Consider the following 11,173-nt stretch of genomic DNA (forward strand, 5'->3'; position numbering starts at 1 on the left):
CCTTTTCTGTGTTCGGGTTAAATCGGTTGTCAAATTCATAAGGTTGATTTATTATTATTTGTGAAAAATTCAGGCTTTTTCTGTATTGTGTTTAATCGATTGCGTAATTCATAAATTTATTTTGAATTTTTGTTAATAATTAGGCTTTTTGTGTGTTCGTATTCAACCAATTATGAAGTTCTTAAAGTTGGTTTGAATTTACGAATAATTTAGGCGTTTCCTGTGTTCGTATTCAATCGAATATAAACTATGAAGTTCTTGTGAAAATGCCAACTTTTGGTGAAATTGGGTGCATAAAGAACAGAATATTTCTATCTTTTCCACTTTCTATGTGATTAATCTACAATGTAAAAAGATAAAGTAATGAAGAATCGATCAGTTTTTGGTCTTTTACTTTCTAGAAGAATCTATGGAATGAATATTACTAGCAGCTTAATACGAAAGCTAATAATATTCATCACTCCATAGATTATTAATATTTATTTCTTAAGCTTTGGTTTTAAAAACATGATGATAATTCAATTTATATCTGTGATCGACTATATTTTCAGATTTTGACTTTTGGTGTTGACCCGAAGGCCCGATGCAGCTGTATCATCACCCGTTTTCATTAGAGAGCCAAAAGGTGACGCTGGCTTTGGAAGAAAGAAACATTGATTACACGTCATACCATGTCAATCCCGTTACAGGCAAGAACATGGAACCTTCGTTCTTTAGGATGAATCCAACGGCCAAACTACCCGTTTTTCAAAACGGGTCACATGTTCTCTTCAACACCATAGAGATTATTCAGTAAGTTTATACTTTCAGTAGCATAATATGCATCATATGTTACGTAATATACGCCAAAGATGTTCTGTTTCTTGTATTATTGTTTTACATTGAACCATATAAGGTGATTTCCACCGGTTCTATTAAAAACGGGCTGATGTGATCTTGGTTTCTAATGGGCTTTTAGGTTACACTATTTTTAAATTCTTATAAATTACATAACATTTACATACAAAATGAAAATCCATAAGTTCGGTTTTGTTTTTCCAGTTCTTATAAAATGGAAAACCGAAACTAAACCGATGTTCGAATTTTACAAAACATAAAACCAAGCTGTCATTTTTTGTTTGGGTTCAGTTATTTTAATTCGGTTTCATACACACCCCTAGTTCACTTGGTAGAGATTTACAAAGGCCCAATAACTAAATATTAGTTTTTGTAACCAGTGTCATACTCAAAAGAAAATATAAAAACAATCCTGATGGTTTTATGTATTATTCGATTCTAACATGAAAATTTACAGGTACATAGAGAGAATAGCGTTGGTATCATCGGGCAGTGGCGTGGTAACACAAAGCAGCAAAGAAATCACCGAATGGATGCATAAAATCCAAGAATGGAACCCGAAGTTTTTCACCATTTCCCATATCCCCGAAAAATACTACATTTACACATCCAAATTCGTACGACGAGTAATAATTGCCCGAATGTCCGAGGCCCCTGACTTGGCCACTGCATACCACACGAAACTTAAAGAAGCTTATGACACCGAAGAAAAGTTACACGACCCGCAAGTGTTGCAAGCAAGTGAACAACATCTTGTAAAGCTTCTTGATGAAGTGGAAACACAGCTTGAAGAAAGTTTGTATTTAGTTGGGAGCGAGTTCACGCTAGCCGATGTTATGTTGGTTCCGATATTGGCTCGGTTAAAACTTTTGGGGTTGGAGAAGGAGTATATAAGTTGTAGACCGAGGTTGATCGAGTACTGGAAGTTGGTTCAACAGAGGCCGAGTTATAAGAAGGTGATCAAGCAGCATTTTGGTGGGTGGAGAAAACGGAAAACATTGTTGAAAACGTGGTGCATTGTTCGTATGAGATGTATGCTTAAATGGTATTGATCTATGTGTGTAAGTAAAGGTATTGTTTGTGAATTTAGTGAAGTCAATTGCATCATAAGGTTGATTAGTTGTTGTCTGTATGATATCTGGTTTTTGTATCATAATTCATAACTTGTCTAATTGTCTTTTAACTTCTAACTATTTGTATTTTATGTATTTACAATGATGTGAAGTTGACCCCTTGGTCTTAAATGATGTTATGTTGACCCGAGGGTCTTAGTGAGTGGTTTCTTTATCTTCTTGGACCGGATATGTTTGTTTGTTTGATATTACATTGACATGAGTTGATAAAATCTTGTTTAATTAAATGAGTCGTGTTCATATTTGCTTATTGACATGTTTATAACACATCTTCATCTTGTTTAAAAAAGTTACCTTTTATAAGTTTTAAGTCACTATAACATGTTTTATCTGTATACAACTCGTTTACAATCTTTTTGACTTGTTTAGATGTATGGGTTACCTGCATCATGTTTATGTTACATGATTATAAGTATATATTAAGTTAAAGATGATTTATTTGACATGAATAAACATATTGGTCATGTTTGGATTTATTAATACAAGTCCCAAACCTAACACATGATTAACATTTCATTATATTGAATTCAAACGTGATTGGAATAGCCAAAATCCTAACCGTAGTTCCTATTAAGCGGGTTAGGATTATATTATCAAGGTGTGTTATCTAACTTTGAAAGACCGAAATTTATCAACGTAAAGTATAACTGATACACTGTCATATCGTGCGTCAAAAGTGTGTCCCTTGGATGGTCGTTTCAGTTTGCTTGACTTTTTTTTTTCATGTTTTGACAACCATTCTACCAAAAACTAAACTGAGGAGTTGAAAATATAAGCTTCAGTTGTAAAATGTATTTTCTAAGTGATATTTAGTTATTTAAACATTGTAATACCCATTCAAAAACATATGCTCATTTGGAATATTATTTGTAAAAGCCACATCTATCTTGCTTAGACATGAAAGTGATGTTCCTATTCAGGGCCGGCTCCGAAAAGACGGAATTTTTTTTGGGCCAAAGGCTAAAAATTTTTTGGGCATTGAGTAAAAGAAACATTTTTTTTGTTTAAACAATTTAATTTTAAATGGGCTTACTTACCACTTAGTTATCATTTGAGTTGTGTATAAAAATAAACATAAAAATGTCTCAACTAAGACTAGAACCCACAACTACTTGGTTAGATGTCATACCTGTTTGCCACTAGACCAAGCTAGTGGTTTTAAAATTATGTTGAAACATTGATTATACATAAAGTTTTTTATATAAAAATTCTAAAAAAAATTTTTCGGGCCTAGCGGGGTTCTGGCCTGTGGCCGTCGACTACCCGGCCACACCCCTAGGCCGGCCCTGATCCTATTGACCTCTAATGAGTGCGATCTATAACTCAATTAGATAGAGATTATAAATGAACTGTAGCAACGTAATGGAAAAGTTACAAATATAATCTATACCTTGATTAGTGAGAATATTGATTTAATACAAAGATTAAAAGCTATTACTGATCCTCACCATATTAGTGAGAAATTTGTAAACCAAGATCTCTACCGATTTAGGAAATACAGTGAAGAAAGGTATAGATTAAAAAATTAAAGAGTGGACGTAAGGTGGATTACCCACTCTAGTATATATCATTGTGTTTGGGTTACATAATCTTTGTATACTCAATTTTAATATTTATAAAGCTTATTAAACAAAATTAATAATACTAAGACGTGTAAGGCAAGTGTGACAATCGAAATGCGAAAGAAGTATATTTGTAGCGATAATAGGAAAAAAAACTGTAAAAAAAATCCTTATACAGCTTTTTATTGTCACAATTTTAACAAAACAACCACATAAATTAGGTAATATAGAGTAAAAGTGGTGGTTAGTGTCATAAACTTTAGCTTGTTGTTTTAGGTTTTAGATAAATTATTTGGAAGGTTAACAAATATGATATGTTGGTCTGATGGTTGATGTTCTATTTGTTAAAACATTGATGAGATGGGTGTAGGGGGTGGAATTCTTATTACTTTACTTAGTATTACGTGTGTATTTGCTTTGTTGTTAGGTATTTTTTGTAATTCATTTATTTATTTTAAAGGAAAAAATATACATGTATGAATATTTTATATTATAATTATAATTTGTTAACGTGTTATGTCAATGGCTCGGGTTTAATCCTTTAATTTTTAATATTTTAATCAACCTAGCCCACATTAGTGCACCACTGCTATGCAACGGGTGCATAAACAAATCTCACCTACCCAACGTGTTATCCGACCTGTCCGGCGCAAAGCGTCAGGTAAAACACTAGTTATTAACTAAAATATACGAAATCAGTCAAGCAATAAGGTTTAAAATTAATATTACAAATAGTCACACTAATCCACTACCCCTAGAGTATAATAAATAAATTCAGTACAATTAATCAAGTGAAAAAATATTTCAGAGGCGGGCCTTTGTACTTTTCTGCTCGTCGTGTTTGGTTTCTGATGGACTATTTTTTGGACTTCGAAGGCCCATTTTATGGGTTAAATGCTCGATAGGAGATTTTACAAAAGGCCAATAACTTAATATTAGTTGTTAGAAGAAGTTCAACCATTAGTACCAGTAACCAAGTTTTCAAGTGTTTTACTAAAATCATTTAAACTTTTTTATTTTTTTTACAAGTCACTTAACTTTCAATAATTATTCCATTGTTATGGTTTTTTTCTAAAAATGTAAAGAAAAGAAACTTATGACACCGTTACACGACCCACAAGTCCTATAAAGGAATGTACAACATCTTGTAAAGCTGATTGATGAAGTGGAACACAACTTGAAGAAAGTTTTTACTTAGCCAGGAATGAGTTCACTCTAGCCGATGTTATGTTGCTTCGTATATTGGCTCGGTTCACCCTTTGTGGGGTTGGAGAATGAGTATATAAGTTGTAGATCGAGGTTAACCAAGTATTGAATGTTGGTCCAAGAGAGGCCAAGTTATAAGAAGGTGGTCAAGACTCAAGAAGTAATTTGATGGGTGGAGAAGACGTAAAATGTTGTTTAAAACATGGTGCATTATTCGTAGGAGATGTATGCTTAAACAGATTTGATCTATGTTGTTTGTCAATTTAGTGAAGTCAATTGTAACTTGTCTATAGGATATAATGGGTTTTGTATCATAACTTGTCTAATTGTCTTCAACTTCTAATGTTTTATGTTCGATGATGTGGGTAACAAGTTCTAATATTATATAAAAATAATTATGTTTTAGGTTGTCAACGTCTTATGTTTGACATAATATCATCATCTGATGAACTTGTCTATCTCTTGTTTAATAACATGGTCGTGTTTGTTGTGTGTGGATTTTTATCCTCGGAATTGAGCTTAACTTAAGGATATTGACTCAAGCGGTTATTCTGAGGAAAGTACGTTGACTAATTCAATTGTCCTATATTATCTAACTGTTTTGCAGATAAGATCACGTGTTATATATGTTTATGAAAACGTGGATTGCAACGGAATATAACTTGAACTTCGTCAACCGACAAATGTGGAAGCTAACGCCTTGTTGAAGACTTAGATCTCTGTAACACTTAGCATTCGATCACTTATCAGCTCCAACCTCTGTAATCACCCGTTTTTTTGTATTAATAAACTTGACGGTGATAGTTTTCACCGTCCGGGGGTTTTTTGTGCCGGAGATTATAATATTAACGCGTAATTCGACCAAAAAGTTAAGCTCGTAATCTTTAACCGAAGGTATTCGACTAAAGATTAGGTTGTAAACTCTTGACCGAAACGAAGACTATTATATTCAAGGGTTTTTTCCCTCGTGATCATATCCTCGTGTTCAATCTTTTTACTATTTAGCACCTAGCCTCACGCACTAATTTGATCAAAAGTTAGTTTGCTAATTTTTGACCAAAACAATTTGGCGCCCACCGTGGGGCAAACGGTGCTTTGATCATTATTCATTCTCAAACGAAACCCTACTCTCAATATACACAACATGTCTTCACAACCCAAGATTTTTTCATATTCTGTCGCAGCCTCAAAATCCTCAGCGAAACCTTCCATGCCTCCTCCTCCTTCTGTTGCTGTTATCCCAAAGAAACCTGACAACATTCAGAAGAAAGCTGCTACTCCAGTATTTTTGGGATCGAGACCATCCCCCAGGATCCCGTTATGGTATCTAATAATGAACTTTTGTCTATTTATAAGCGATTACAGGAACAGATAGATCGCCAGAACAAGACTAACTAGATGCTGGTGAAGGAACTAGAAGATATCAGGAAAGCCAAGAAGCCGGCGGAAGAATTCACACCATTAATCCCGAGATCTCTGGATTTCACTCCTCCAGGATCCTCAGGATTGGTGCGTCCGGAGTCAACCACGACGTACAACCCTGGATCCTCGCTTTTCCAGCACTTAGGGTCCACGGGATTGTACTCATCCGGATCCCAAGGATACTTGCATGCATCCATTGCTGGGCCGTTTCAACATGCAGGATCCTCAGGATTGGCGCAGCAGGGAGAATCCTCAGGTCCTTATCAACAGGCGTTATCCTCAGGATTAGCGCAACAGGGAGGATCCTCAGGTCCTTATCAACAGGTGGTATCCTCAGGATTCCCACAACGGGCAGGATTCTCTGGAGTACCTCCATCAGGATTCTTCAATCTTCAGCAGCCATATGCTCAGACTCAGCAATTTGCAGGGTCCTCCGAGGTGCACCAGGGAGATTTCATCCCGATGCAGGCTAACACCTCGAACACTCCATTTGTCACTCCAGGAAATACTATGTTCGGAAATGCCAGCTACAACACCCAAACCGTTCCTCAGAATAACAATCAGGGTAACACTTTTAATACAATTCCTTTTAATGCTAATCAGGGAATTTTGCAGGATGCAGGCACAAGTTCAAGTTTAGCTCGAGAGTTACAGAAACTCAAGGACATGATATCAAACGTCCTTGGCGTAATCCGTCCCATAGCTGAAGTTCCTACTGATAGCCACAAGATATCCCGGTTCGTGCCATCGATTAGCGACGTGCAGATCCCAAAACGGTTTCAAACCCCAAATATGAAACTATATGATGGCTCGACAGATCCTGAGGAACACGTCGCACAATACAGAGAACGTATGGAGATCAATCCAATCCCTATGGAAATCAAGGAAACATGTCTTTGTAAAGGGTTTGGCTCTACCTTAACCGGAGCAGCCATGAAATGGCTACTGAGTATTCCCCCTAACACTATCAATTCTTTTTCTCATTTAGTTAACATGTTTAATAACCAGTTTTCTTGCAGTAGAACTTTTGAGAAAATGACAGGTGATCTTTATAGGGTTACCCAGAATCCTGGGGAATCCTTGAGAGATTTTATTACCAGGTTTAGTAAGGAGTCGCTGGAAATCCCGAACCTGAACCCAGCTTCAGCAGTGGAAGCTCTCAAGTTGGGGTTAGAGAAGGGCTCATCTTTCAATGATGATCTCGTTATGACTCCATGCAGGTCATTAGATGAAGCAAGAAGCAAAGCTCTGAGGTTTATCAGGCTAGAAGACAACAAGAAAAATTCTAAGGTCGATATCCCGAAGTATGATCAGACGAACAGGAAATTCGAATCCCCGGGAAAGTCTTTTCGAGCAAAGCCTTACCACAAGCCTGATAACCCCAGGATTAATGCAGTAGATGAAGAAGATGATGAAGAATATCCTAAAATCTCTGAATATTGTTTTTCTGTTGATATTGGTGGATTAATGTATGCCGTGCAGGATTTAGGTGAAAAAGCCAGGTGGCCAAGGAAGATGGAGAAACCAGGAGCATGGAAAGACAAATCAAAATGGTGTGCCTTCCATGAAGACTTTAGGCACTTGACTGATGATTGCATTGCACTCAGAAGGGAGATCAGCTATCTTCTCAGCAAGGGCCACCTGAAAGAGCTACTTGGCAAGAAGAAGGGAAGAGAGCAAGATCCAGAGAAAATCCCTGAAAAGCCAACTCCTCCACCAATGGATGCAAGAACAATCATGTTCATATCCGGAGGATCCAACATCTGTGGAACCTCTTATTCTGCTGCAAAGAGAAATGCTGACCAAAGAAAGTTAGAAGTGGCTGACAGGCCAACAAAGACTTCTATTCTCACTCAAGAGAGGATTGTATCCTTCGATGAAAGTGATAGAGCCGATGTTCAGGATCCCCATCATGATAGTTTGGTAATAACTTTATATGTGGCTAACCATTATGTACGCAGGATCCTCATAGATGGCGGAAGCTCTGACAACATTATTCAATTAGACGTGCTGAAAAAGATGAATATTCCTGAGGATGAAATCATCCCTAGTTCCTCAGTATTGGTTGGATTCAGTGGAGAAACTAAAAACACTATTGGGGAGATTAAGCTCCCAATATATGTCAAATGGGTAAATAAAATGCAAAAATTTTATGTTATTGACTGTTTATCTTGTTGCAATATTATATTAGGCAGGCCCTGGATACATGATATGAAAGCAGTTCCCTCCACTTATCACCAATGTGTAAAAATCCCAAGTCCGTGGGGAGTTATCAAAATCATGAGTGACCAACAAGACGCCAAGAATTGCTACACCTCTTCCATGAAGTGTACTGCCAAACCCCAGCAGGCGTAGCAATTACAGAAGCAAGCACGAGGCGTAATGGAGGCCAGGGAAAAAGAAATTAAAGAAGTACCTCTTTATCCCGAGGATCCTGAAGCCAAAGTGCTGATAGGAACTAGCATTCTTGAGGATATTGAGTCAAAATTGCTCGATTTCCTCAAGTCAAGGCTATCAACATTTGCATGAAAACATGAAGATATGACAGGTATTTCCAAAGATATTATAACACATAAACTTGGAATTGATAACTCTTTCAGGCCAATCCATCAAAAGAGAAGAAAGTTTGCACCTGAAAGAAACATAATCATTCAAGAGGAAGTAGAAAGACTCATGAAGGCAAAAATGATTAGGGAAGTTCAATATCCCCGATGGTTAGCAAATGTGGTGGTTGTACAGAAAAAGAATGGCAAATGGAGAGTTTGTGTAGACTTTACAGACTTGAATAAAGCTTGTCCCAAAGATCCATTCCCTCTACCACACATAGATTCAATGGTGGATGCTACAACTGGTCACAAGATGCTGACATTTATGGACGCATCCTCAGGATTTCAGCAAATCCAGATGGAGCCCTCAGATCAAGAAGATACGACCTTCATGACTCCCACGGGTATTTATTGTTATATTACTATGCCCTTTGGACTTAGAAATGCAGGTGCAACCTATCAGAGGTTAGTTAACATGATGTTCAAAGAGCAACTGGGGGACACAATGGAGGTCTATATTGATGATATGGTGGTGAAGTCCAAGAAAGCTGAAGATCACCTTCAAGATCTCAAGACAGCATTTGATATCCTCGACAAATACAACATGAAGCTGAATCCTTCGAAATGTCATTTCGGAGTGAAGGCTGGCAAATTCTTGGGATACATGGTCACCATAAGGGGGATAGAGGCGAGTCCAGAACAGATACAAGCTATCCTGAATCTGAAATCCCCAGAATCAGTCAAGGATGTTCAAAGGCTGACCGACAGGATAGCAGCGCTCAACAGATTCATATCCAAATCCTCAGAAAAATGCAAAGAATTTTATGATATCTTGAAGAAAAACAAAAGGTTCGAGTGGACCAGTAAGCATGAGGAAGCTTTTGCATCCTTAAAAGCTTATCTTTCTTCTGCTCCTCTACTGGTAAAACCCGAGGAAGGTGAATCTCTATCTCTATATCTTGCTGTATCAAATAATGCTATAAGTGCAGTTTTGGCTAAGGATCTCAAAGGTCAGCAACACCCCATATATTATGTAAATAAAAGTCTTTTGGATGCTGAAACCAATGCTGAAACCAGGTATTCTTATCTTGAGAAATTAATTTTAGCCCTTATTATGGCATCTACTAAACTTAGACATTATTTTGAAACTCACCCTATATGTATTAAAACTAACTATCCTATTAAGTCTGTTTTGAGAAAACCAGAAATGTCAGGTAGAATGGCAAAATGGGCAGTAAAGCTAAGTGCATATGATATAACATGTGAACCTAGGACTGCTATCAAATCCCAGGCATTAGCAGGTTTTGTGGCTGATTTCACCAGTGAGCTTAAAGAAAAGGCAGACTTGGAAGTCCAACAACTTGAAGAAACAAAAGATAAGTGGACTCTATACACTGATGGTGATTCAAATGTTAGAGGAACAGGTCTCGGGATTCTGCTGAAATCGCCACAGGGGGACATTATACCTCAATCCATATCCTGCGGATTTCAAGCCACAAATAATGAGGCAGCATATGAAGCTTTGATAGCAGGATTACAACTAGCAATCGACATGAAAATCAGGTTTATTCAAGTACACGTTGATTCATTATTATTAACTAATCATTTCAATGGTTCATATACTGTTAGAGGAGAAAGACTAATGAAATATCTAGAGCTAGTCATAAAACTAGCAAAGTGTTTCGAAATATTTGATATTTCGCAGGTACCTAGGGAAGAGAATGTTGAAGCTGTAACGATTCCGGCAAAATCAGGTATACCCTAACCGGTATGTACTATTTATGTGTTATTTAATAATGAATATGTGAATTATAATGCGTTTATACGAGTATGTATGATTCACATTACGGATTATACTCGATTATACAGCTAATCGTATTGGAAATACGATTAACCGATTAACGGTTATTGAAGCCCGAACGAATCGGGGATACATTATAGACGAGATATATAATTTTTAGTGATGTTTACGAAGTGTTAAAGCTTCGGGATAAGTGAATTAAAGCACAGAAAAAGGAATTTCGATTAATGGTACGTCGGTACGTTAAACGAAACCTTTAAAACCAAACCGAGCAAGAGACGATCGATCAAGCCGAAAAAGATGCGCAATTATTAATAATATGATGTTTTAAGTTAATGAAAGTCATGGTTTAAGTTTTTGAAGTTTTTAAATCGGTTTTAAATAAATTTCATTTTTTACGCCGAAAACGACCGTTTTAGCCTCGTTTTAAGCCGAATTAAACATTTAACCGAAAAACGAGCTGAACCAGATTATCCAAAACGTTATCCAGATTACAGAGATCCAAACATGTGGCCAAGAATGGAGAAGTGGGCCCCACCCCACTCTTCCCTCATTCCGATCGGATTAAAGGGTAACCCCCTTTTTTCCTTGTTATTTTTTTACAACAACACATCCAAGTTCTACAATCCTCTCTACAAGTCCACTCAAAAACCCGAGATTTTGTAG

General features: G+C 36.8%; 1 protein-coding gene across 1 annotated transcript; it reads left to right on the plus strand.

Moving 5' to 3' along the window:
* Window positions 1-463: 463 nt before the first annotated feature.
* On the plus strand, window positions 464-2,027 carry LOC143611199 (glutathione S-transferase TCHQD-like). Its single transcript, XM_077085461.1, has 2 exons — window positions 464-792; window positions 1,295-2,027. Exons 1-2 carry the CDS (start codon window positions 584-586, stop codon window positions 1,887-1,889), a joined length of 804 nt encoding a protein of 267 aa, XP_076941576.1. The 5' UTR covers window positions 464-583; the 3' UTR covers window positions 1,890-2,027.
* Window positions 2,028-11,173: the final 9,146 nt, after the last annotated feature.

Source organism: Bidens hawaiensis, unplaced genomic scaffold, assembly GCF_021521415.1.
Source record: "Bidens hawaiensis isolate Kalapana, Puna unplaced genomic scaffold, B.hawaiensis_p1.1 tig00029965_1, whole genome shotgun sequence".
In the NCBI taxonomy this organism is placed as follows: Eukaryota; Viridiplantae; Streptophyta; class Magnoliopsida; order Asterales; family Asteraceae; genus Bidens; species Bidens hawaiensis.